At 44.9% G+C, this 27,772-nt stretch overlaps 1 protein-coding gene across 1 annotated transcript; it reads left to right on the plus strand.

Moving 5' to 3' along the window:
- IDH2 (isocitrate dehydrogenase (NADP(+)) 2) lies at positions 1 to 27,768 on the plus strand. The gene is made up of 11 exons (XM_007945163.2): positions 1 to 115; positions 17,480 to 17,571; positions 18,469 to 18,634; positions 21,654 to 21,814; positions 21,899 to 22,042; positions 24,010 to 24,146; positions 24,320 to 24,471; positions 26,443 to 26,555; positions 26,693 to 26,790; positions 26,883 to 26,975; positions 27,681 to 27,768. Exons 1-11 carry the CDS (start codon positions 1 to 3, stop codon positions 27,766 to 27,768), a joined length of 1,359 nt encoding a protein of 452 aa, XP_007943354.2.
- The last annotated feature ends 4 nt before the right edge of the window (positions 27,769 to 27,772 follow it).

Raw genomic sequence — 27,772 nt, forward strand, 5'->3', positions numbered from 1 at the left:
ATGGCCGGCTACCTGCGGGTCCTACGCTCGCTCTGTAGGGTCTCTGACTCTGGGCGGGCCTGGGCGCCAGCAGCCCTGACAGCTTCGAACTTGCAAGAGCAGCCGCGGCGCCACTGTGAGTGCCGCGCGCAGGGTCCGGGCGGGGCGCTTGCCTGGGCGCAGCGATGTGGTGACCTCCTGGGCGGGAGCTGGGAAGCGCGGGCGGGGGATACACGCGAACCCAGGGCATCTGCGAACCTGGGATGGTGGGGTCAGGCACACAAAGGGCCGGGGTGGGGGGGCAGTCTCTCTTTGCGCTCTCCGCCCCACACTTCCGGGCTGCGCCAGGCGCAGTGTTGGGGGCTTGAAGGACGGTGGCAACTGGTGGCCATGGCGACGCTGGGCCGGCTGTATGCTGGCAGGGACTATGGGCTGCCTTGTGCTCGCTCCCCAGTTGTCCTGGGAAGGGGTTTGGGAGTGTACTAGGCTCAGAGGGTATCCTGTGTCCCTGGAAGGCGACCGGGGAATGGGGGGCTGGAGCACCCCGCCCACTCCCGGGGTCGCTGCGCGGTTCCTACTCAGACAAAGGCGAGGAGGGGGAGGTATTCACTTCCACTTCCTTTTCAGCCAGAAGCGCGCTAATCCCTCCTAGCTGTCAGGCCCACGTCAGCTATTTTTGGAGCCTTTTACGCGACAGCTGGAGTAGCGTCCTTTTTATTTTGCCCTATTGTTGGCCGTCCTCCTTCTCCTGCATCGCCACACTTGAGGCTCCATCCTGGGTTCTCTCCCTGGCCTTTTCTTTCCAGCCAGCCGCTGGTCCTGCAGAGCTCCCTGCCGCGGAGAGACCTAGTAGCCTGAGCAAAATGTCACTTTTCAGAATAGTTCCCACAGCTTCTCTTAGCTCCCTGCTTAGGAGAGAAGACAGTAGTCAGATCACAGTAAACAGAACTTAGCCTGAGCCTCCATTACCAACGCAGGCTGCCCTGAGTGGTTTGTGGGTATCGGCCTCCCGTCATCCTGGCTCCTCAAAGCAAGCGTCAAAAGACTGGGAACAATGTAGGTCCTTTAGCCCTGATGCATGTTGCCACGGAAACCCTATCCTGACCTGGCCAGGAGCTTCTTGGAGTGAGCCAGGGGAGTGAGGAAGAGGAGGTGGGGCTCGTTCAGGCCGGCCTGGCCAGGGAGGTAATTTTTAACCTAGTGTGGGAGCAGCATACTAGAAGCTAGGAGGGAGGGTAGGGAGGAGGGATTTGGGCCTCAGCACACACGTGCCAAGGAGAAAGGGGCATTTCTGCGTTTGTACTTTTAAGATCTGCCTCTAAGGGATCTGTCCTGCAACTCGAAGGTGCCAAGTGCCCCCAGACCCCAAAGATTCCCATATGGCAAAATAGGGTGAAATGAAATACATTCTCCAATAATCTCTTTTTTCCTGCGTGGGTCATAAAAAAAAACAAAACAAAACAGAACAAAAAAAAAAACCAAATTCAACACACACACACACACACACACAGAGCCCCTTTTGGAGCTTGGATTTGATACACATAAAAAGACAGTCTATGGCAGGTCCTTCCAAAAGTCTCCAAGTGGGTCGGTTATTAATGGGGAAAAATGCCTGGTGTTTGAATTGGACATTAGATCATACAGTTGTGATCTCTGCTAGCTTGTTACCTGGCAACACTGCTAGAGACAGAATACTTGTCATTCCCCTTAATGACAAGGAGAGAATATGTTTTTGGCTAAAACAGTTCTGTGTCTCTGCTGCAGAGTGATCCCCACACGTGTCTTTCTAGTTTTGTAACACCCTAGGCCTCCAGCGACTGCTGGTGGTGGTTCTGATAAATGAAGAGCTTGGGGAAGGGCTGGTGACTCTGCTCACCCACTCCATGGGAGGATTACTTTTCTACCACTCCTTTTCTTCACTCCTAGCTGGGAGACTAATTATCTCAGCCTGCCTCTTAACATTTCAGATCTTTTTGGTGGCTTGCCTGCACTCTTAGACTCCAGGGCAGATTATTTAATGACTCTTCAAGGTTTTGCACATTCACCCATAGGGTTCTTATTTGGTCTCCACTGAGCCTTGCTACAACTACATTTGGTCAGATAAAGACCAAAGCTGCCCCACCAGAGCTATTTTGGGTGGCTATATTTAGGACCAGATGGTTTTGAGAAAAGCCTTTATGGAGAGCCCAGAGCCTGCCCCCAAGTCCTCTGTGTGTGGTTGAGGTCTCTTGGGTTGTTTCCATTCAGGGCATGAGGTGCTGGAAACTGCTGCCCGGTTATTGGGAGCCAGAGTCGGTGGCCCTGCCCCAGGGTTAACGCTTCTGCAGCCCTGTTTTAAAAATGCCAGCAGATTGCCAAATATTAATACATTCAAGGTTGTGAGCTTCTCCAGGGCAGGGAGCCCACTGCCTGGAACAGATGCCAGCCTTGTGCATAGGTGACGGTCTCAGCTAATCTGGTGCAGTCCAAAGCCCAAAACTAGACCTCAGTGTGGCAGTGTATCCCAGGAAAGGAGACAGTGTGGTCATTGAAACAGGAGGTGAAGGCTGGACAACCCTTACCACAGGAGGAAATGACTGAAATTGACATTCCTTCATGCCTTCAACAAGTATTTATTGCTCTCCTAGCATGTTCCAGGCACTGTGCTTGGTGCTGGGAATGGAGCCAGGAATAAGGCTGTCAAGGATTTCTGCCTTTCTGGAGCTTAAGTTCTAATGCTGGAGGGGACAGACAATAAACAAGATAGAAGTTAAATATAAGCACTTGGTTACCAACTGAAAAGTTGGTGGTTTGGATCCATCCAGAGGCACCTCAGAAGAAAGGCCTGGTGATCTACTTCTGGAAAATCAGTTTGATTGATTCAAATCAGTTACTTTGAAACACATGGGGTTGCCATGAGTTGGAATCAATGTTACAGCAAGTTTGTTTTTTTTCAGTGTGTTAATGCTATATGTGGTATATTATGTGATCCAGTAAAACCTGTGAGAGCTAGAACCTGTGTAAAGCAGAAAATGATCAGAGAAGGAAAGTTCAAATATTTTACAGTAAGACAAGCAATAGAAAAGTGGTAAGACTATGTACTCTGATAAAGGAGGAAGTCTTGCAAGACTCAGAAAAACAAGGCAATCCCATAGAATTTTGGCTCTCACAGGTTTCACTGTAGATAACAAGGATAAACAAACAACAACAAAAAAAAAATGCCAAACACTGCCATCGAGCTGGTTCTGGATCATAGCAACCACCATTGGGTTTCCAAGGCTATAAATCTTCCTAGAAGCAGACTGCCCAATTTTTCTTCTGTAGAGTGGCTGGTGGGTTTGAACTGCTGACCTTCTGGTTAGCAGCCAAATGCCATAACCACTACATGACTAGAGCTTCTTTGATATCACGGATAAGGAGAATAAATAAGAAAGGAAGGTAGGAGTGAGTGAATAATCTTCAGCAAAATTTATTTTTGAATTATCTTTGGCAAAATTTAATTGTGTGTAATAGTAATGATATTACTTGATAATTTCTGCATTCTATTGGGTCACCTTTCTTTGGAATGGGCAAAAACATGGAACTCTTCTTCTAGTTGGTTGGCCAGGTAGCCTGTTTTCCAAATTCCTTAGCATAAATGAGTGAGCACCTCCAGTGTTGCATCTGTTTGTTGAAACATCTCAGTGGGTGTTCTGTCAATTCCTGGAACACTTTTTTTTTTTTTTTTTTTTTGCCAGTTCTTTCAGTGCAGCTTGGACTTCTTCCTTCAATACCATCAGTTTTTGATTATATGCTACCTCCTGAAATAGTTGAACATCAACCGATTCTTTTTGGTACAGTGACTCTGTATTCCTTTCATCTTCTTTTGATGCTTCCTGTATCGTTCAGTATTTTCCCTGTGCTGTTGTTGTTAGATGCCATTGAGTCAGCTCTGACTCATAGTGACCTTACGTACAACAGAACAAAACATCACCTGGTCTTGCTCCTTCTTCACAATCCTTGCTATAGTTGAGCCCATTTTTGCCACCTGTGTCGATCCATTTCATTGAGGGTCTTCCCCTTTTTTGCTGACCCTCTACTTTACTAAGCATGACATCCTTCTCCAGGGAATGGTCCCTTTTTACAACATGACCAACGTAGGTGAGATGAAGTCTGGCCATTCTTTTTTTTTTTTTTTGTTATTTGGGTGAAGATTTACAGAGCAAATTCACTTTCTATACAGCAGTTCACATATACTTTGTCTCATGTCATTGGCCACAGTTTACCACAATGTAACAGCTCCCCTCTCACTTCCTCCCCATAGTTACCACCTCCCAGTGTCCATCCCTCCATACTCTCCTGCCCCCGGAGCTATCTCCCTGTGCATAAGCAGTCTTTCCTTCTCCCATGATTGTTCTCTCCAGGGCGTGTGTCTACTTGAGGTAAATGTTTAACTCACATGCCTGTACTTTGTTTGGCTGGAAACCACAGGTGTGGGTTCAATTCCAGACCTGAAGGGCAGCTAGGGGCCATAGTCTCAGTGGTTCCACCAGGCTCTATTGGACCAGCAAACCTGGTCCCAACCATCTTTTTTTTTTCCCCCTCCAAATGATTTTGAGTTTTGTACCACATTGTTCTCCCTCTCTATCCAGGATCTCCTACATCCCTTCCAAGTGGATGACAGTGGTAGCCAGGCACCATCTAGTTCTTCTGGTCTCATAATTGTATAGGTTGCAGATTGGCTGGTGTACCAGTCACTAGAACTGATTGTTTCCATTAATTTTAGTTTTCTTCTTTCTTCTTTGCTCTTGATGAGGGGAGACCCATCATTGCATCTAGATGGCAGCTTGCTAGCTTTTAAGATCCCAGTTGCTACTCACCAAAGTAGGAGGTGGAACAATGTTTTGTATAGTATGTTATGCCAATTGAGCTTGATGTCCCCTGCAACTATGGTCCCAAGCCCGCAGGTTCAACTAATCAGTCCCTCTGGGTAGCTGGCTGTGACCAAGCAGTGACTACAACTTTGTTCCTTGTCAGCTTTACTATACATCTGGGGATTCTGATCATTCACATAAACTTATAGGACCATTGTCTGAAGTCTGATCATTGTCTGAATTCTGGCCATTCTTGCTTCTAAGGAGCATTCTGGCTACATGTTTTCCTGGACAGATTTGATCATTCTTCTGGTACTCCATGGTATTTTCAATATTCTTTGCCAACACCACAACTGAAAGACATCAGTTCTTCTTTGGTCTTCCTTATTCATTGTCCAGCTTTCACATGCTGAAATGTGAGACAATTGAAAATACTATGGCTTGGGTCACATGCACTTTAGTCTTCAAAGTGACATCTTTGCCTCTAAACACTTTAAAGAGGTCTTTTGCAGCAAATTTGCCCAGTGCAATATGACATCTGATTTCTTGACTGCTGCTTCTATGGGTGTTGATCGTGGATCCAAGTAAAATGAAATCTCTGACAACTTCGATCTTTTCTCCATTTGTCCTTATGTTGCTTGTTGGTCCAGTTGTGAAGATTTTTGTTTTAAATTGAGATGTAATCCATACTGAAGACCACAGTCTTTGATCTTCATCAATAAGTACTTCAAGTCCTCTTCTCTTTCAGCAAGCAACATTGTGTCATCTGCATATTGCAGGTTATTAATGAGTCTTCTTACAATCCTGATGCTGCATTCTCCTTCATATAGTCCAGCCTCTCAGATTATTTGCTCAGCATACAGATTGAATAAGTATGATGACAAGATACAACCCTGATGTACACCCTTCCAGATTTTAAACCATGCATTCTCCCCTTGTTCTGTTTGAGTTTCATCATGAGCACAATTAAGTGTTCTGGAATTCCCATTCTTCTCAATGTCATCCATAATTTATTATGATCCACACAGTTTGTATAGTCAATAAAACACAGGTAAACATCATTCTGGTGTTCTTTACTTTCAGCCAAGATCCATCTGACATCAGCAATGATATCCTTCATTTCATGCCCTCTTCTGAATCCAGCTTGAATTTCTGGCAGCTCCCTGTCAGTATATTGCTGCAATCGTTTTTGAATTACCTTCAGCAAAATTTTACTTGCATGTGATATTAATAATATTGTTTGATAATTTCCACATTCTGTACCATGACTTTTCTTTGGAATGGTCACAAATATGTATCTCTTCCAGTCAGTTGACCAAGCAGCTGTCTTCCAAATTTCTTGGCATAAATGAGTAAGCACCTTCAGTGCTGCATCCTTTTGCTGAAACATCTCAATGGATATTCCATCATTTCCTGGAGCCTTGTTTTTTACCAATACCTTCAGTGCTGCTTGGACTTCTTCAATACCATTAGTTCTTGGTTATATGTTACCTCTTAAAATGGTTGAACATCAACTGATTCTTTTTGGTACAGTGACTCTATATTCCTTTTATTTTCTTTTGATGCTATGTGCATCATTCCATAATTTGCCCATTGAATCCTTCAATATTGCAATTCAAGGCTTGAATTTTTTCTTCAATTCTTTCAGCTTGAAAAATGCTGAGTGTATTCTTCCATTTAGCTTTCTAATTCCAGGTCTTGCACATTTCATTATAACACTTTACTTTGTGTTCTTAAGCTGCCCTTTGAATTCTTCTGTTCAGTTCTTTTATCTTGTCATTTCTTTCATTTAGCTATGCTCCATTCAGGAGCAACTTTCAGAGTCTCTTTGACATCCATTTTGGTCTTTTCTTCCTTTTCTGTCTTTTTAATGACCATTTGCTTTCTTTGTGTGTGATTTTCTTGATGTCATCCCACAACTTGTCTGCTCTTTGGTCACTGATGTTCAATGCATCAAATGGCCTCTAAATTCAGGTGGAATATAATCAAGGTTGTATTTTGGCTCCTGTAGACTTGCTTTAATTTTCTTCAGCTTCAACTTGAAGTTGCATATGAGCATTGATGGTCTGTTCTACAGTTAGTTCCTGGTCTTGTTTTGACCGAAGATAATGAGCTTTTGCATCACTTCTTTACACAGATATAATTGATCTGATTCCTGTGTATTCTACAGGCAAGGCCCACATGTATAGCTGATGTTTATCTTGTTGAAAAAAGGTATTTGCAATGAAAAAATTGTTGGTTTTGCCAAGTTCTATCATGCGATATCCAGCATCTATCACCAAGGCTGTATTTTCCAACTACTAATGATTCTTCTTTGTTTCCAACTTTTGCACACCAATCACTAGTAATTATCAATACATCTTGACTGAATATTTGGTCAATTACAGACTGCAGAAGTTGGTAAAGATCTTCAATTTCTTCACCTTTGGCTTTAGTGGTTGGTGTGTAAATTTGAATCATAGTAGTATTAACTGGTCTTCCTTGTAGGCATATGGATATCATCCTATAACTGCAGTAGTGTACTTCAGGATAGATCTTGAAATGTTCTTTTGTGACAATGAGTGTGACACCATTTCTCTTTAACTTGCCATTCTCAGCATTGCAGACCATATGATTGTCCAATTCAAAATGGCCAATACCAGTTCACTTCAGTTCACTAATGCCTAGAAAATTGAACTTTATGTGTTCCATTTCATTTTTTCCATCTTCTAATTTTCTTAGATTCCCACATCATACATTCCATGTTCCAGTTATTATTGGATGCTTGCAGCTATTTCTTCTCATTTTGAGGTATGCCACATCAGCAAATGAAGGTCTTGAAAGCTTTACTTTATCCAAGGCATTAATGTCACCTCCACTTTGAGGGGGCAGCTCTTCCCAGTTGTATTTTGAGTACCTTCTGACCTGAGAGGCTCATTTTCCAATGCTTTGCCAAATAACATTTCCCTGATATTCATAAGGTTTTCAGTGGCCAATTTTTTTTTAGAAGTGCACCTGGACACGTATGGAAGTGCCACTGAAACCTACCTGTCCACCATGGGTGACCCTGCTGGTATTTGAAATACCAAGGCATAGCTTCCACGTGCACACCACCACTGTACAACCAACTGACGGTGGCAGTAGTTTGGTTAGAGGTAGTGCTTAACTGTTTACACTACCCAGGGATGACTGAACCACAGACAGGGATCTCACATTCCCATGTCCTGGGCCCTTATCTAAGGAGCTCTCTGGTGGCACTGTGATTAAGGCATTGGGCTACTAACCAAAAGGTTGGCAGTTTGAATCCACCAGCTATTTCATGGGAGAAAGATGAGGCAGTCTACTTCTGTCAAAATTTACAGCCTTGGAAACCCTGTGTGTGTGTGTGGGGGGTCACTATAAGTTGGAATTGATTCATTGGGATTGAATTTGGTTTTGGTTTGGACCCTTGTCCTAGTGATCTAGTGCTGCTATAACAGAAATACTACAAGTGTATGGGTTTAACAAACAGTTACTTATTCTCTCACAGTTTAGGAGACTAGAAGTCCAAATTCAGGGCACCTGCTCTAGGAGAAGGCTTTGTTTCTCTGTCAACTCTGGAGGAATGTCCTTGTCTCCTTTCAACATCTGTGGCCCTGGCATTCCTTGGAGATCTCCATGTGTCTTGCACCAGTCTTACCCTGGGTCTAGGAGGTTCTCAGCATAGGGACCCTGGGTCCAAAAGTCATCTCCACTCCTGGCTTTCTTTTTTTATTTTTGGTGGTAGTCAGGTCCCTTTGACTCATAGTGACCTTGAAGGACAGAGTAGACTGCCCCATAGGGGTTCCCAGGGTGTAATCTTTATGGAAGCAGACTGCCACAGTTTTCTCCTGAGGAGCTGTTGGTGGGTTTGAACCACTGACCTTTTGGTTAGAGCCAAGCACTTAACCACTGCACTACCAGGGCTCCATCTGGGGCCCCTAACTTACTGCCATTGAGTTGATTCTGACTCATAGCAATCCTATAGGACAGAGAAGAACTTGCCCCATTGGGTTTCCAAGGCTGTAAATCTTTACAGAAGCCGACTGCTGCATCTTTCTCTTATGGAGTGGCTGGTGGGTTTGAACCACTGACCTTTTGGTTAGCACCTGAATGCCTTAACCACTGTGCCACCAGAGTTCCTTCTGAGTCCCCTAAAGGGTGCCTAAGCAGACCTGGACTGAAGGAACAAGCCATCCTCATCCCAGCCTTGCCATGAGCAGGCACCAGTTCAGCATGTCCATAGCAACTGATGTTCGAGAGGCTTGATGTCTAGATTTATATGTAAAATCCCTTGATTTTCAAACCTTGGCCGTCGATTAACATTAAAAACAAAAACAAAAACAAAACACTACTGATCCAGACAAAACAGTCTCTGCAGGCTTTAATCAACTTCCCCAGGTGCTAGGAGAGGAAACTTGCCTTTAGGACTTTGGTAACAGGTGTGCCCCTCTCTCTCCTTTACTTGTAGGTTTTTCCTTCCATGCTAATTCTCTAGGGCAATCACTCATTAAGTTTTAAGCCTTTTTATGACCCCATTTAGCACCTGGTGGTTGAACAAATGAACAGGCCCTGTGGTCTCTGAGGGTTTGACACCTGTACCAGGGAGGGCTCTGTTCTGAGGTCTTCATGTTGATGGAGGAGGTCATAGCATGGAAACTAAAGCTAGTGGAGTCCAGATAGACTGAAACCTCTAGGACTAGCCCCCAAATGATTCTTTCCTTAGGGTCCTGAGTCCAAACACAGTTGCCATGTAGTTGACTTTGATTCATGGCAACCCCACAAGAACTGCTCCATACAGTTTTTAATGACTGATTTTTTGAGAGTAGATTACTAGGCCTTTTTTACAAGATGCTTCTGAGTGGGCAGCCTCCAACCTTTTTGGTTAGCAGCTGAATGTGTTTGTTAACTTTTCACATCAGCTGGGGGCACTAGGAGTCCTGATTATGGTTGGTTAAATTTAGGAAAAAAAAATGTGATTGTTATCAAATTAAGTCATAAGAGATGCTTATAAAATTAAGCTAGGTCTTATACACTGCCGGTGAGATTGTAAAATAGTACAACCACTATGGAAAACAGTATGGCATTTCCTCAAAAAAAAAAAAAAAAAAACCTAGAAATAGAACTACTTTATGATCCAGCAATCCCATTTATAATTATATACCCTAGAGATTTAATAGAAGAGATACAAACAGACATATGCACACCTAAATTCATTGCAGCACTATTCACAAAAAGATGGCAACAACCTAAGTGTCCATCAGCAGATGAATGGATGAGCAAAATGAGGTACATATATACCATGGAATACTATGCAGCCATAAAGAATAATGATGAATTCTCAAAATGTATTACTGTAATGTGGGTGAATCTGGAAGATATTGTGCTAAGTGAAATAAGTCAGTTACAATAGGACAAATATTGTGTGATCTCACTTTTATAAGAAGACAAAAATAGATATATATTCAGAAACCAGTGTCTATTGGTGGTTACCAGGGAGCTCTGGTAGCAAAGTGCCTAAGGCACTTGACTGCTAACCAGAAGGCTGGTGGTTCAAATCCACCAGCCACTCCTTGCAAGGAAGATGGGGCAATCTACTTCCGTAGTGATACTGCCTCGGAAACCCAAGGAGGGGTCACTATGAGTTGGGTCTGACTCAACAGCACATAATCAACCATAACAACAGGGTTAAGTGGGTTGAGGGGAGAGAGAAGGAATCACTGTCTAGATAGTAAGCCTCAACCTGTTACCATCTAGGCGATTCCAACTCATGGTAACCCCGAAGACAGAGTATAACTGCCCTATGGGCTTTCCAAGGCTGTGATCTTTATGGAAGCTGTCACATCTTTCTCCCATGGAGCGAATGGTAGGTTCAAACTGCTGACTTTTATGGTTAGTAACTGAGCACTTAACCACTGTGCTACCTGGGCTTGTTCTTTAGATGATAGACATTTGTTATTTTTGGTTATGGGAAAGGTAGCACTGAATGTGGGAGAAGTGTGCACAAGATGACTAAGGTGAACAATGTCCCAAGATGTACACAAGAGAGACATTTTTGGTAAAGGATATGACAAATATAATTTTGCAATGACACCAAAACCCAAAAAATGTGTGTATGGTTACATGTGTATGTATATATGCACATATTTGTATGAGTATTTGTGTACACATGTATGCACAAATAGATGTATCTGTGTGTGTATATGTGTGTATTACATACACATACAAATAGATCCATCTATTTGTGTATTACATATACACACAAATAGATCCATCTATTTGTGTACAAATAGATCCATCTATTTGTGTATTACATATACACATACAAATAGATACATGTATTTGTGTACACATGTATACAAATAATTCATACACATACGTACAAATATACATACACATGTAACCATACACACAGTTTTTGGTTTTTGGTGTTGTTGCAAAATTATATTTGCCATATCCCACATAGGGAGCATAGTTACAAGTACTTCTTAGACATAACCAAACACCTTGCAGGATTGTTTTTCCAGGTTTGAAGGCTTAGGACCATAGTCTTTGAGGACAAAGTGGTCAATTGGCATAATAAAAGTTCATTGTTTATGTTCTACATCCTAGTTTGGTGAGTAGTGTCTGAGGTCTTAAAAGTTGGCAGAAGGCCAACTAAGATACAAGTGTTGGTCTCTGCTTGTCCAGAATAGAAGACAAAGAGGGAAACCAAAGACTCAGAGAAGAAACTAATCTACAGGACTACTAGTCTAACATGAACCACGGCTTTATCTACCTGAAACCAGAAGAACTAGATGGTCCCTAGCTGTCACTGCTGATCAAGGGCCACAGTAGATGGATCCTGGTAGAATGGGAGAAAATGGGGAACAGAAACTCAAATTCATTTTTTTTTTTTAAAATTATGATTTGGGTGAAAGTTTACAAAGCAGATTCCAGATTCATTTTACTCTCAACAGTTCATGCCCATTTGATTTCACAGCCCCGATTATAATACCTAACCATAAAAAGCTCTCCTTGGATCTTGTCTATGTGACTACCCCTTCCCTGTGCCCTTCTTATCTATGCATTCCTGTCTGTCCAGCTTTCCCTCTATGTGAATGCTGCCAGAGCCTCAAATTCTTAAAAAGTCTAGACTTACTGGGCCAGTTAACACTAGAGGACTCCCTGAGATTATTGCTGGGATGTTCTTTAAACCTTGAAGACACACTATCCCTTGAGGTCATCCTTCAGCTGAATAACAGACTGGCTCATAAAATAAAGAATATCACCTGTGAGTGCTGTGCTTCTTTTAAAAAATCATCTATATGAGACTAAATGGTTAACAATTACTCCAAAGCAAAGATGAGAAGTAAGGGGGCAGAAAAAACTAGATTATTGGACAGGGGAACAACCAGAATAGAATTAAAGAGAATGTTGAGACATTGTGGAAAATGTATGAGAATGTTGAGACATTGTGGAAAATGTATGAGAATATTGACACATTGTGGAAAATGTACCCAATATCACTGAAAAGTTTGTGTCGAAATTGTTAAATGGGAACCTAATTTGCATGTAAAACATTTACCGAAAACACATTAAACATTGTTTGGAAAAAAAAAAAAAAAAAATTGAGGTAGCTTTGGAACTTACAAAGCTTGCAGACTTCCTGCAGGTTTTAAAGCCCTTTCCAACTCAAGCTTCAGACCAGAAAAGGTGAAAGAATTTTGTAGCTTGGATCCCAAATCCCCATCTCATCCTGGGGAGGGCAGTATAGTAGTGCCATCGGCATCCACTTTTTTTCTCTGTTGTGTTGTTGTTGTTGTTTCTCTAGGGAATGAAATATTTTGCATTTCTGTTGGCTTTCAGCTGCTCTGCATGTTACCCACAAGGACTTCCAGAGGTTGGACACGAACCAGGTCCCTGGGTTCTATCTTGCCTCTGACACAAGCCACACTCTCTGGGTCTTGTTTATTCATCCTAAATGATCTCTAAGATTCTTTTTAAATTAAATAGGAACAACAACAACAAAATCCGTTCCCACATTTTGGAAAGTAAACAACTTTGCTGCCCATAATTGAACTTTTCTCTTAGTGATCCTGGGGTGCCATCATGAGCCACGGGTGTGGTGGGGAGAACAGTGAGATGTTTGGTTGGGGTTTATTGGGCTTTGGTCTTCTTTGTTTTAAATGTGTCTAGCTAGCCATGCTTTTCTTTTTAAACTCTATTTGTTTGTTTGTTTTCACTTAATATAGTTTGGAAATCTTCCCATGTCAGTAATTATGACTTTACTTCATTAAAAAAAAAAAAATTATTGTGATTTGGGTGAAAGTTTACAGAGCAAATTCATTTTCCATGCAGCAGTTCATACTCATTTTGTTTCATAACATTGACTGCAATCCCCACAATGTAACAGCTCTCTTCCTCCCTGTGGTGACCTCTTCCCTGTGTCCTTTTTGCTATTCATTCCTGCCCCCTGAGCTATCTCCCTGTGCAAACACTGCTATCCTGTTCCCCTATGGTTTTGATCATTCTATGGACTGTACCTACCTGGTGTAAATGTCAGCCTATATGCCTGTCTATTGTTTGGCTGAAAGCCACAGGAGTGAGTTCAATTCCAGGCCTGATACTTCTTATTTATTTATTTTTTGTTATTGTGGCAAAGTATATATCACAAACTGGTTATGCTTCTTCGATTCCTGGTCCTGCTTTTCAGACTTCCGTTACCGTTCTGCTCTTGTTGTTGACCTAGCAGGTGGCTGTCACTTCTTCCTGCTGTCAGTATTTTCAGCTGAACATCGTTTTCCTCTCTTCTGATTTGCCATGTCTAATCTGTGGTGGTGGTTCAGTGGTAGAGTTCCCACCCTCCATGAGGGAGACCAGGGTTCAGTTCTTAGCCAGTGCACTTCATGTGCTGCCACCCATCTGTCAATGAAGGCTGACGTGTTGCTATGATGCTGAACAGGTTTCAGAGGAGCTTCCACACTAAGACTGGGAAGAAAGACCTGGTGATCTACTTCTGAAAATCAGCCATTGAAAACCCTATGGATCACAATGGTCTGATCCACAAGCCATCTTGGAGATGGCAGAAGATTACTGTTGTGCATGGGGTTGCCATGAGTCAGGGGCAGGGATGGCTAACTTGACAGCAGCTAACAACCACAATAACAATCTATGGTGAGGCTGGAAGAGATTTATCTACATTTGTAAGGATTGTGTGTAACGTAAGAGTAAGTTGGCTCTCCTTGGAGAGATCAATCATGGGAGAATAGAAGGGCTGTGTATGCACAGGGAGACATGGGGGGTGGTGAGCAGGAGTGCATGGGAGGGAAGGAAAGGACACAGGGAAGAGGTAGCTATGGGGAGGAAGTGGGAGGAGAGATGTTGCATTGTGGGAAGTTTCAGTCAATGTTCATGAGACAAAGTGTATATGAGCTGCTGTATGGAAAATGAATTTGCTCTGTAAACTTTCACCCAAATCACAATAAAAATTAAAAAAAAAAAAAAAAAGTAAATGGGCTCTAAGTGAGGGCTGAGGAATGCACTCCTGGGGAGAGGTTACAGGTGTCAGGTGTACTGTTCTCAGCTGTGTTTCAATGACTAGAGCCCAATTGGGCTCAGATTTTCTGGGCTCAGATTTTCCATAAATCTTGCTGCCCTACCCTGTTGAAGTAGCTCCTTACCAGGCTGTGTAGGCACTAGGCCCTGTCTGTGGAGACCGAGTTCAACAAGCCTTGTCTAAGGCAGCCTGCACTGATTAATGAACAAACCGGTTGTTGTTGAGTTGACTCTCACTCAGGGCAACCCCATGTGTGATTTTTCAGAAGTAGATCTCCAAGCCTTTGTTCCAGGGTACCTCTGGGTGGACTCGAACCTCTGACTTTTCACCTAGCAGTCTGATGCATTAACCATTTGCACTACCCAGGGACTCTGCACTGCTTAATTGGATGGGCTGTTTTCTTTGGAATTCACTTCCCAGTCTGTTGGTTTTCCTTAGGAGTCAGATTTTTCTCAAAGACCCTTCCCCTGCTCCTGTTTTCCCTTCCACCATCTTCCTGGGCCCCTGATCAACCACTCATTGACTCTTTGACACTTCTCGGGCGGGCAGGGACTGGCCAGACCTGAGCAGGCTTAGATCAGGGGTTCTTAGTTCAATTTGAAGGTGTCATAAGCCTGTCTTACCATTGAGTGAGTTCTGAAACATCCTGGCTCTATGGTTTTCAAGGTGTATAGCTTTGGACAGTAAGTCTGTGTGGTGGTTATGTTTTTGTGTCAACTTGGCTGGGCCTGGTTGAGTGGCTGGGCAGCTGGTGGTAGTTATTCCCCATGATGAGATTGGCAATCAACTCCATGGTGGGATCTACCACAAGCAGCTGAGTAGCTGCCTTTGGGATGTAGTCTGCTTCCTGTATATAAGGAGAAGCCTTGGGAATGGTCTCTAGCCTATGGCATGCTTGGACCCTGCATGTAGCTGTGTCGTTGCTCAGCAGCCTGCTATGCTCTGCCGACCTTGGGACTTACAATGGACTTAAGTTAATGGCCTGGTGTGTGGTTTGGTAACATTGGGACTGGGCCTTTTTACTTATCAACCTTGGGGCTTCTCAGCCTCAGCAGCCAGCAGCTGTCTGAGTGAAGAAACGCCTCTAGCTCAGTGGGCCAGGAGCAGGAGGCAGAGTTGGACCCCAAGGTTGAGGGGCTTTCACCCAGCGCCTAAAGCCTGGCACTTTGAACTTGGACTTAAAGACTCCAAATTGTAAGAATAAACTCCTCTTTGTTAAGGCCATCCCATGTGTGGTCATTTCTTGTCAGAGTGGCACTAGGTAACCAGAACAGTCTGTAACCTCTGAGTTTCCCCCCATGAGGATTAAATAGTATGAAAGGTGTGGTACAGTATCATGCACATACCCAGTTGTCTTGGAGCCGACTCTGACCCATGGGGACCCTGTGTATGTCAGAGTAGAACTGTGCTCAGTAAGGTTTTTTCTTTTATTGTGCTTTAGATGAATGTTTACATAGCAATCAATAATTAATACACAACTTGTTCAATCCCTGCAATGTGTCAGCACTCTCCCTGCTTCCTCCCTGGATTCCCTGTTTCCATTCAGCTGGTTTCCCTGTCCTTCCCTGTCTTCTCATCTTTGGTTTTGGGCAGATGTTGCCCTTTTGGTGTCATGCAGTTGACTGTTCTAAGGAGCACATTCTTCATGGTGTTATTATTTATTTTATAGCTCCAACTGTTATTTAGCTGAAAGGCAGCCTCTGAGAGTGTCTTCAGTTTCCAGTAGAAGTTGCATCAGGGCAGTAGTCTCAAAGGTTCTGCTTTTTCAGACCAGTAAGTCTGGTCTTTTTTTTTTTTTTCTGAATTTGAATTTTGTTGGATATTATAGCGTTTTTTTTAATGGCTAAATTTTGGGAAAAAGATTACCAGGACTTTTTTTCCCAGGGGCTTCCAGGAAGACTCAAACCACCAACTTTTCAGTTACCAGCCAAGAGCTTAACTATTTGCACCATCTGAGAACTCCACTAGGCACATAAAATGCAAAAATGCAACCACTACTGTGGAGTTGCATCCGACTCATAGCAACCCCTCCTTGGGTTTCCGAGGTGGTATCACTACAGGAATAGATTGCCCAATCTTCCTTCCAAGGAGTGGCTGGTGAGGTTGAACTGCTAGCCTTCTGGTTAGCAGTCAAATAAATGCCTTAGGCACTATGCCACCAGAGCTCCTTGTACATGTTTAAGCACACACACACACACACACATTTGCTTTTGGGTCCATTCTGACTCATGGTAACCCCATGTGTTTCAGAGTAGGACTGTGCTAAATAGGGTTTTCATGGTTGTGTCGAAAATAAGTTTTTATGGCTGTGACCTTTCGGAAGCAGGTTGCCAGGGGTTTCTTCCTTAAAACCTCTGGGTGGGTTCAAACTGCCAGCTTTTCAGTTAGTAACCATTATGCCACCCAGGGATTCTGGTAGATGCTTATACCATTTCCTTCCTCACTTCAGGTTGCTGTTGTTGTTGTTGTTATGTGCCATCGAGTCGGCCCCGACTCATAGCGACCCCTCCTTGGGTTTCCGAGGCAGTATCACTACGGAAGTAGGATTGCCCAACCTTCCTATCGAGAGTGGCTGGTGGGTTTGAACCATCAGCCTTCTGGTTAGCAGTCAAGTGCTTTAGCCACTATGCTACCAGAGACAAAGTTAGTGACTGGCTAACTTTGTGAAGAACTTATTGGGAGAACCTGAGATAGCTCACAGAATTACAGGGAAAACTGAGTCCTAGACAAGATAGGCATTTGGGCTGCCCTGGGTGACAGGAACTCCTGGGCAGATTTTCCCCAACCTGCTGCTGGACAAGTGGACCCCAGCTGATTCTCATTCTCTGGGTTAGTTCCCTGCCTCCAGATTCCAGGGGGACAGCATTTGACTTGCCAGATTTGGATCCTGCCTCCTTGACCACAGGCTGGGCAGGCATCTTCTTGGCTAGCCCTGGCTCATCAAACTCAATGGCAGACACAGGTTCCCAAGCAGTTGAGGAGTTGCTCCTGACAAAGGGACATGGATGCTGGGCAGCAGAATCCCTAGCTGTCCTTCTTGGTGAAGGGTGGCTGTGACCAGGGCTGTGGGAAGAGATGGGCTTCCCCACCAGCCTCCCTAGGAGTGTGATACACTGTGTATGCTGGGTTCTAGATGCCGACAAGAGGATCAAGGTGGCCAAGCCAGTGGTGGAGATGGACGGTGATGAGATGACCCGTATTATCTGGCAATTCATCAAAGAGAAGGTACTGCCCCCTCCTCAAGTGGGTGCTCTTCAGATGAGTGGGCCATGCTCAGTGTTCTGTCCCAGCACAGGTCTTCTGGGTCCTAGGATTCAGACATCACCCTGGCAGGCAGCAGCAGACCTGTTTCTCTCCTTCTGCCCACCCTTCTATGTCCTGACCACTAGTAGTTTTTATTGACTCAAGGCAGTTGTGTCCTGTACTGGTCACAGTGTCAAAGCCTGCACATTTAAAAAATCTGAGCAGATTCAGGGCTGATCCTGTAATCACATCCTTCTTGATTCCCCACATGTACTTCCTTGAATGAGACTGAAAGGGGGCAGGCTGGTATGCAGGGCAATGACACAGCCTATGTGATCCCATGGCCAGTGGTTCCCAGGATGGCTGCCTGGCTTCTTCAAAGTTGTGTTGGACTGGGAGTGCCCACGAGAGCATGTTGTCCACATGCAGGTTCTTCATCATGTGTATGACCATGGGAGGAAGGCTGGGGAACCACCACCTCTGCTTGTCAAGGCATCAAAGTCCTTGGGGGAGAAGAGGGAACACATTGTGTAGAGAAATGTAGATGCATGTGGAGTTGGGGTTCCATTGAGTTGATAGGTTATGGAGGGGTCAGGGAGAGAGGAAAGTCCATGTTAAGGAAGAGCCTTCTTAAGGGGCAATGGCCTGGTCTTCTGACCTCTGTCCAGAGCCACAGCCCCTTACCAGCTTTGGCCTGACTCTACCAAGGAATGGCTGACCCCAGCTGCACTGTTCACTCTGCTGCCCTCCCTGGTCCCTGCCCTTGACTGGGTGCCCCCTGCCATGGTCCATAGGCTTTTCCCCATGCTCTTTGATGTCCTACCCCTGAGTCACAGTCACATGGCTGATCTGTTGTCCTGGTCGTCTGTCTGTCCCTAGCTCATCCTGCCCCACGTGGAGGTCCAACTCAAGTATTTCGATCTTGGGCTCCCAAACCGTGACCAGACCAATGACCAGGTCACCATCGACTCTGCGCTCGCCACCCAGAAGTACAGTGTGGCTGTCAAGTGTGCCACCATCACCCCTGATGAGGCCCGTGTGGAAGGTGCAAGGGCGGAGTTGGGGTGGGGCTAGAGAAGGTCATGGGCTTTACCCACTGACTTCTCCAGAATTGTGTTAGCAGCATCTGGCCATGTCGCTTCATCTTGGGACTGGGAGAGGGTTAGAAGCTGCTGGAGCTAGGGTAAGAGGTGTTTTTGTGAGCCAAGCTTCATTGGGACTCAGGTGGGAGTGGGTAGGGACTCTGACATGACCCCAGTCTCCCTGAGAATCCTCCAGACTGGTGGCTGGATCTTAGCTGGCTGTCGAGTCTACTCTGACTCATGGTGACCTCACATGTATGTAGAACTATGTTCTGTATGGTTTTCAGTGGCTGATTTTTTTTTTTTTTAAAGATGATATTTGGGCAACAAAATTTATTTAACTAAAGGTTTTGACAACCTTAATAAGCTAAATGTATAATCACAGGAGAAACATGATTTCAGTACATTCTGGATATTTAAGAGCACAAAAGACATTGTTACAGCAATCAAAAAGAAAAAGGGGGGTGATAGTCCTCACTATAATATGAAGAGAGTATTACAATGAAGATAGTTTGGATAAAACAAAATTAGGGATATTGATACATTTCACATTTTCTCTCTTAAACTTTTTTAAAGAAAAATTTTATTGTATTTTAGGTGAAATTTAACACAGCAAATGAGGATCTTCTCCCCCCATGTTTTAAAATTTCTTTTATTATGTATATATATATTTTATTGTGATTTGGGTGAAATTGTGATTTTTTTGAAAGTAGATTGCCAGGCCTTTCTTCCAAGGCACCCCTGGGTAGACTTGACCCATCAATCTTTTGTTTAGCAGCCAAATGTGTAACCATTTATACCGTCCAAGGACTCTAGAGTGACCTCAGAGACTAGAGACATAGATGAGGCCTAAGTTTCCACGGTTAGGCTTTAGCCAAGCTGAGACCAGAATCTACAAGTCCTGGCTCCCAGGCCAGCAATGTTTCCGTTGTGTCATGGCTCTTGACCACTGGTAGGTGTCATCAGTAACTGATGAGGAGGAGAATAATGCTGATGCAAAAAAGGGCTTTGTTGGGCCTCCCACCTTCTTGGCTACCCAGTCAGTTTTACAGAGACTTGGGGCCATCTCTGTGCAGAGGAGTGCTGTGTTCTAGGCCTGTAACCTTCAGAGCCTCATAGCCCCTGGGAACATCACTAGTGCCCTCCTGCCCTGTCCTAGCATTGCAGACTTGTCCCCAAACCTGCCCCTGCAGCTATGCAGAGGTCTCAGAGAGGTGGCCTCACCAGGTTTGGACTGGTTGCTAGTCCTCTATTCTAGGGGCTCCTCTTAGGGACCCATGAAATGGTACCAGTGTGTGAACAAAGCATGTCACCAGGGCCAGGTATGGATAATTCAAGAAAAAATGGTTTCACATGCATTTTCAGAGCTCTCTCCCTGCTTCCTGGCCCACAAGCAGTTGTATGAGGGACCTAGAAGGGAGCCTTCAAGGCAAAATCTCCTCCTGTCCTTCAAGGTTATACTCGACCTTAGGGTATTGGATTCCTTTTAGTGCTGACCTCTTTCCACATGTTTCCTTTTATTCCTCCATGACCCTGGAATTAATAAATCCCCATCCTACAGACAAGGGGGTAGAGGGTCACAGTCTTGGTAACTTGGACTGGACCTAGCTGGTTAGTGGAGGTACTGGGACTAGAACCCCTGAGCACCTTGGTGACAGGCTCTGTGTCTTCTGCTGCCATATTTCCTGTTCCACCCAGAGCATCTGGAGTGAGGCTGTCAGGGTTTCCAATATGAGCACTTTCCCTCAGACTGAGCTGCCTCCAAATGTGATGACAGGAATAATACCAGCTAACAGCATTCATGCTGTAGTAGGCACTGTTCTAAGTATTTTACTTATCATTACCAGTTACTACTGAGTTCATTCCCAGTCATGGAGACCCCATGTGTGTCAAAGAACTGTGCTCCACCAGGTTCTCTGTGGCTGATTTTTCAGAAGTAAATTGCCAGCCCTGAGATTATAGCTCCTAGTTGCCCTTCAGGTCTGGAACTGAGCTCACCCCTGTGGCTTCCAGCCAAACAATAGACAGGCATTTGGGGTGAATGTTTACATCAGATAGGTATACTCCCAATCATGGGAGAACAGAAGGTCAGTGTTTGTACAGGGAGATGTCTCAGGGGGTGGGAGTGCATGGAAGGGAAGGACACAGGGAAGAGGTAACTGTGGGGAGAAAGTGGGAAGAGAGCTGTTACATTGTCGGGAATGGCAGTCAATGTCGTGAAACAAAATGTGTATGAACTGCTGTATGGAAAATGAATTTACTCTGTAAACTTTCACCCAAATTACAATAAAAATTTAAAAAGAAGAAGAAGAAGAAGAAAATTACCAGGCCTTTCTTCTGAGGTGTCTCTGGGTAGACTCAAACTTACAACCTTTTGGCTAGGAGCTGAGTGCATGAACAGCCCAGGGACTCCATTTCACAAATTGTTGTTATTGTTGTTAGGTACCGTTGAATTGTCTCTGACTCATAGCAACCCTATGTACAACAGAACGAAACACTGCCCCGTCTTGTGCCAGCCCCAGGACGCTTGCTATACCTGAGCCCATCATTGCAGCCACTGTGTCAATCCACTTGTTGAGGGCCTTCCCCTTTTTCATGGACCCTCCACTTTACCAAGCATGATATATTTTCTTCAGGGAGTGGTCCCTTCTGACAACATGACTACAGTAGGTGAGACAAAGTCTGGCCATTCTCTTTCACATATTATCTCACTTAATCCTCACAACAACCATTAAGCTAGGCATTTTATCAATAATTTCGTTTTACAATTGAGGTTAAGCCACTTGTGTAAGGCTCACAGTTAGAAGTGATGGATCTGGGATTTGAACCCAGGAAATCTGACTCCAGAGCTTATATGCTTATACTGCAGTCTCTGTTGGATGATTTTTAGGGTGCCTTTCTAGCTATGCTCTTGTCTGGGGTTCAAGTTCTAGCTGGAAGGGGGTATGCTGCAGTGGACCCACTTTGTCTCTGTCCCTGCAGAGTTCAAGCTGAAGAAGATGTGGAAGAGTCCTAATGGAACCATCCGGAACATCCTTGGAGGGACTGTCTTCCGGGAGCCTATCATCTGCAAAAACATCCCACGCCTTGTCCCTGGCTGGACCAAGCCCATCACCATTGGTCGGCATGCCCATGGTGACCAGGTAGGCTATTGAGGGAGTCTGAGTCCACCAGCCTGGGACCCTTGTCTGGGGCCCCTGGCCTGAGTTGTCCTTTTGTCTCTGCAGTACAAGGCCACAGACTTTGTGGTGGACCGTGCTGGCACGTTTAAGATAGTCTTCACCCCAAAGGATGGCAGCAATGGCAAGGAGTGGGAGGTGTACAACTTTCCAGCTGGTGGTGTAGGCATGGGCATGTATAATACTGATGAGGTAAGGCTCTGAACTCATGGGGCCCACGTTCCCACCTCCCCTGGCCTGTCTGTCATCTCTGGGCAGGGCCAAGTTGGAGGTCTCATCTCTTCCTCCCTCAGTTGACTGAAGAAGTTCTGAGGACTGTGAGCAGATGTATCTTAGATGTGTCTGAGGGGCAGGTAGAGAGCCCATGTGGTGTTGGACTGTCAGACTCTTGCTTAGCCAGGTGTGCCCTGAGTTCCTTGCTTGTTCTCAGATGCACCTTAGAAGGCTTGGTGTGTGTGTTTGTCAGGACTCTTGGTTTACGCGAACTGTTTATATATTTCTTCTCTTCCCCATCCTCCATCTTTTGGCTTTCCTTTCCTCTGTGTTGACCTTATTCTCAGTCCATAGAGTGGCAGTAATCGTTACTAGTTGCTCCAGGCTTATCCTCTGCCAGCCTGGCTAGCCAATCAGAAAAGGGTGACTCTTCATTCACATTGTTGTCGTTAGATGCTGTTGAGTCAGCCTCCGACTCATGGTGACCCTCTGCACAACAGAATGAAATGCTGCCTCATCCTTTGCCATCCCCATTCATGATCAGTTGTGGGCTGAAGCATTGTGATTCATAGGATTTTCATTGGCTGATTTTTTTTTTTTAGTAGATACTTATTTATTTTATTTAACTTTTGAAACAATTATTTCTGTCTGCCTTGGATGTTTCTTGTGTGTGCTACTAACTGCCTAACATAGTTTCCTGCTGCATACCCACTTTTTTTTTTTCAAATCAAAGTATTCTTTTTCATTTGGTGAAACACTCCTGCTTTTAATCATATTTAATACTCATATTTTTATTGACTGAATATTATTTACCAACAAAGAAAGTTTCCTTCCATATATAAATCTTTTCTTGACTTTTTACAATAATGAGCTAATACTGTATTTGTTGTTCTGTGATTGACTTATTTCACTCAGCATAATGTCCTCCAAGTTCATTCACATTATGCGGCGTTTTGCCGATTCTACATTATTCTTCAATGTTGCATAGTATTTCATTGTGTGTATGTACCATAGTTTGCATATCCATTCTTTTGTTGATGGGCACTTAGGTGTTTCCATCTTTTTGCTATTGTAAATAGTGCTGTTATGAACATGGGTGTTCATGTATCTGTTCTTGTTCTGGCTCTCACTTCTTTAGTCACAGGATTGCTGGATCAAATGATATTTCTAATTCCATCTTTTTAAGGAATCGCCATACTACTTTCCACAGTGGTAGTATCATTTTACAGTCCCACTAGCAGTGTATGAGAATTCCAATCTCTCCACATCCTCACCAGCATTGGTTATTTTCTGTCCTGTTGAACTTTTCATTGGCTGATTTTTGGAAGTAGATCTACAGGTCTTTCTTTCTAGTTTGTGTTAGTCTGGAAGCTCTACTGAAACCTGTGTAGCATCATAGCAACGTGCAAGCCTCCACTGGTGGACAGGTGGTGGTTGCACATGAGGTGCATTGGTTGGAATTGAACCTGGGTCTCTCACATAGAAGGCAAGAAGAATTCTAGTACTGAACAACCAATGCTCTCTCTTCAGTCATAGGTCTAGCACAAAAAAAAAAAAAAAAAAAAAATCACATGACCATCTTTAAGCCAATCACTGAGGCCTGGGGAAGGACGGGCTCTGACTGAATAAGCCAGGGTCATATTGTTAATGTCAGTGATAGGCAGGTGGATTTGGGGGAATTTAGCTTCACTTCAATCATAATGGTCTAAGAATGGGGAGGGGAAGGCAGCTTTCAAAAGCAAAGTTGGGGGATTGCTCTCAAAAGTTAGGGGAGTGTCCAGTAACAGATACACATGTCATAGTGGCTGAGGTTAATGCAGACTGCCTGAGAGGGTTGTGTGGAGGGTGGGATGCCATTCCTGGGGGCCTGGGCTTGGCCCTGGGTTGGGGAGAGAGCTGGAAGTCCCCAGGTGAGGGATGATGCCAGGGACACTCTCTCCCTACAGTCCATCTCAGGCTTTGCACACAGCTGCTTCCAGTATGCCATCCAAAAGAAGTGGCCGCTGTACATGAGCACCAAGAACACCATCCTGAAGGCCTACGATGGGCGTTTCAAGGACATCTTCCAGGAGATCTTTGACAAGTAACAACCTCCCTCTTTGCTGTCTTTCCAAGGATTCCACAGCCCTTCTTGCCTGTCCACACCCCCATCCTACTGAGGAAAGTCCCCATCCCATTTGGCTTAGCTCAGCTCTGAAACTTGGGGAGGGATCCCCCAACCTGGTCTTGCCCCACAACAGGCCCTTTTGCTTCCAGGCACTATAAGACTGACTTTGACAAGAATAAGATCTGGTACGAGCACCGACTCATTGACGACATGGTGGCTCAGGTCCTCAAGTCTGCGGGAGGTTTTGTGTGGGCCTGTAAGAACTACGATGGAGACGTGCAGTCAGACATCCTGGCCCAGGGTAAGCTGGAAGGACCCTGCTTCCTCTGGGGGTGGACTGTTGGTCTTCTCTGGCTGGGGGATTTTCAGATTCTTTTAGCAAAGCTCTCTAGTGTTATTAGCAGGACTGGGGCTTGCCTGCTGATTGCAGGGTTCCTTGGACAGCAGTTACTTGTCAGGAGTGAGGGAGGGCCACAGACTAGGGCCACAGACTAGGTTCAAACTGGTATATCACTAAGGCTACCATTACAGAGAAACATAGGAATTCAAAAGGGCTAGGTTATTCTTGGCCATGAAGGGAGTGAGAATTGTGGTTTTGGCTCTAGATTTGGACCCACGGCCATGGGAAGGACTCAGTAGGAAGATGAGCTGTAGTGGACTGGGTGCTCTTTAACTTACAGAGAATTTCTTTTTGTGCAGTAAACATTATGGGTGTAGGAGAATATTGGGGAAGCAGACAAACCCCTAAACCCTAGAGTGTCCTGAAAGATCAAATGGATTACAGCAGAAGGCATAGGTAAAGGAACACATGAAGAACACCAAGAGATAGCTCAGTTGGGTTGGGAACAAGAGCGGGAAGAATGCTAGGAGAAAGGCACTGTGGAAGGTCTAAAGAGAGGTGGGGTTAGGCACAGCTGCCTCTGAGAGCAGTGAAGTCAATGACAGGTTGAGTTGAAAAGGTCTCGATGCTTTATAAAGAGCCTTTGGCTTCATTTTCAAAAGTTCAATGGTGATCCTTTCACCAGAACAATTCCCATCTAGGGAATTAATTTTTTTTTTTTTTTAATTGGGTTAGTTTTTGTGAATGATAGAAGGTGTGGGTCCTGGTCTTTTTGTTGTTGAGGTGTTGAAGTTTTCTATATATTTCAGAGATTAGAATCTTGTCAGATATGTCATAGCCAAAATTTTTTCCCCCAGTGAGTATGTAGGTTCTCTTTTTGCTAAGTCTTTTGATGAGCATAAGTATTTAATTTTTAAGAGGTACGATTTGTCTTGTTATCTTCTGCTGTTTGTGCTTTTTTAGTTAAGTTTGGTATTCTATTTATGCCATATGTCAGGGCCCCTAGTATTGTCCCTATCTTTTCTTTCCTGATCTTTATAATAATTTTAGGTTTTATATTTAGGTCTTTGATCCATTTTCAGTTAGTTTTTGTGAATGATAGAAGGTGTGGGTCCTGTTTCATTTTTCTACAGACATCCAATTTTGTCAGCACCATTTGTTAAAGAGATTGTCTCTTCCCCATTTAATGGACCTTGGCCCTTTGTCAAAGATTAAGGGGATGGATTTATGTCTGAATTCTCAATTCTGTTTCACTGGTCTTTGTGTCTGTCCTTGTACCAGTACCAGACTGTTTTGACGACTGCTATAAGCACAAATTCTTAGACAAATAATTTTTCTATAGATGTTATCCACTTTTTCTTATTGGGGACTTCATGTTCTTGTTTTGGTGCCATGGGGTGTTTTGAAGCCCATGAGTTCTTAACAACAGAAAAGCTCACTGAGCTACACGCTCCTGTCCCCACTTCGTTTTATTTAAGGGGAAAAAAGTGACACCTGAATCTGGGAAAATTTGGAAATAAATCATCAAGCCGTTACTTTTAAAGTGGTCAAAAGAGCATCACATAGAGTGATCACTGTGAACTACCTGATGGTGGCCTTATTCTTTCTGCTTCTCCTGGTCATAGGCTGGGCTGGGTGGGCAGACTTGGAAGGTTGAAGAACTCAGAGGTAAAAGGGGTGTCAGGCCCTGGAACATACAGGCTCTGGGGTGCCTGCAGGTGAGGACACAGATGTGTATCAATTTGCTGATATAGCCACCCTCAAGTGCCCTGCACTGGGCTCTGAGGATCCACAACAAGCTTAAAAACTGTCCCTGTCCTTCTAGTTACAGTGTGTGGGGTTGGGGTAAGAGGCAGCTATAGCACCTGGTAAGGTAAGGCTCCGCTCTGGTGGTCTGAAGCTAGCACTGAGGGAGGTCTTTCTGCCCTGCAGGCTTCGGCTCCCTTGGCCTGATGACCTCCGTGCTGGTCTGCCCAGATGGAAAGACCATTGAGGCAGAGGCTGCTCATGGGACGGTCACCCGCCACTACCGGGAGCACCAGAAGGTGAGTGGAGAAGCACAGCTATACAGTGCTCACCCACCCCAGGGGCCCAAAGTTCATTGGTCTGAGGACTAGGAGGACAGGGTCTGGTCCTGTCAGTATGGGAGGGACTCTTGATCCCCTGCAATCCCTGCTCCCAGGGCCGGCCTACCAGTACCAACCCCATTGCCAGCATCTTTGCCTGGACACGTGGTCTGGAGCACCGGGGGAAGTTGGATGGAAACCAGGACCTCATCAGGTGAGTTCAGGGTGAGGGGCTGAGCAGGCCCAGGGCTGTTATGGGCCCTGGCTCTGCTCAGTGGTGGCCTCACTCTGCTTTGTCACCTGCAGGTTTGCCCAGACCCTGGAGAAGGTGTGCGTTGAGACTGTGGAGAGTGGAGCCATGACCAAGGACCTGGCAGGCTGTATCCATGGCCTCAGCAAGTGCGTGACCCTGGGCTGAGGGCAGGGCTGGTCTTCCAGGAACGACCTCAGGCAGGGCAGGAAGAGGCCAGAGGGCCCCTCTTGAGGCTTCCTGACTGAGTCTTCTTAGTGCCAGGGGCCTGCGCCTCAACAAGGTGTTCAGCCCTGATGAAGGCTAGGGTCATGCCTCTTCCCCAGACCAGGGCCCATGAGTTTGGCTCCATCCCTGACACTGGCTGATCCAGCCTTTTCTATCTCTTACCCCTCCACCCTCAGCTTCTCCCAGGTGAGTTTATACCATTGTTCAGTCACCTGGAAAAGAAAAGAAAGTCTCTAGATGGTATAAATGGTTAACACATTTGGCTGCTAAATGAAAGGGTGGAAGCTTGAATCCACCCAGAGGCACCTGGGAAGAAAGGCTTGGTGATCGATTTCTGAAAAATCAGCCATTGAAATCCCTATGGAGCACAGTTCTACTCTCACACACAGGGGTCGCCATGAGTCGGAGTCGACTTGACCACAACTGGATTTTAGCTACCATGTTCCTGTTGAGTATGCTGTGGCCTGTTGGCAATGGACTATAGGTGCCTTTGACCTATAGCAGGGCGTGCCCCTCCCCCTGGGGCCAAGAGGCTACTGTTCAGATGTCCAAGCTCAGGTTCGGCTCTGGAAGGGCCCAGATGATCATATACTGATATATGATGATATATACTGTTCTCTCTGCAGTGTGAAGCTGAATGAGCACTTCCTGAACACCACAGATTTCCTGGACACCATCAAGAGCAACCTGGACAAAGCTCTGGGCAAGCAGTAGGAGG

Source organism: Orycteropus afer, unplaced genomic scaffold, assembly GCF_000298275.1.
Source record: "Orycteropus afer afer isolate SDZICR_OR568_19922 unplaced genomic scaffold, OryAfe1.0 scaffold00132, whole genome shotgun sequence".
Taxonomy (NCBI): Eukaryota; Metazoa; Chordata; class Mammalia; order Tubulidentata; family Orycteropodidae; genus Orycteropus; species Orycteropus afer.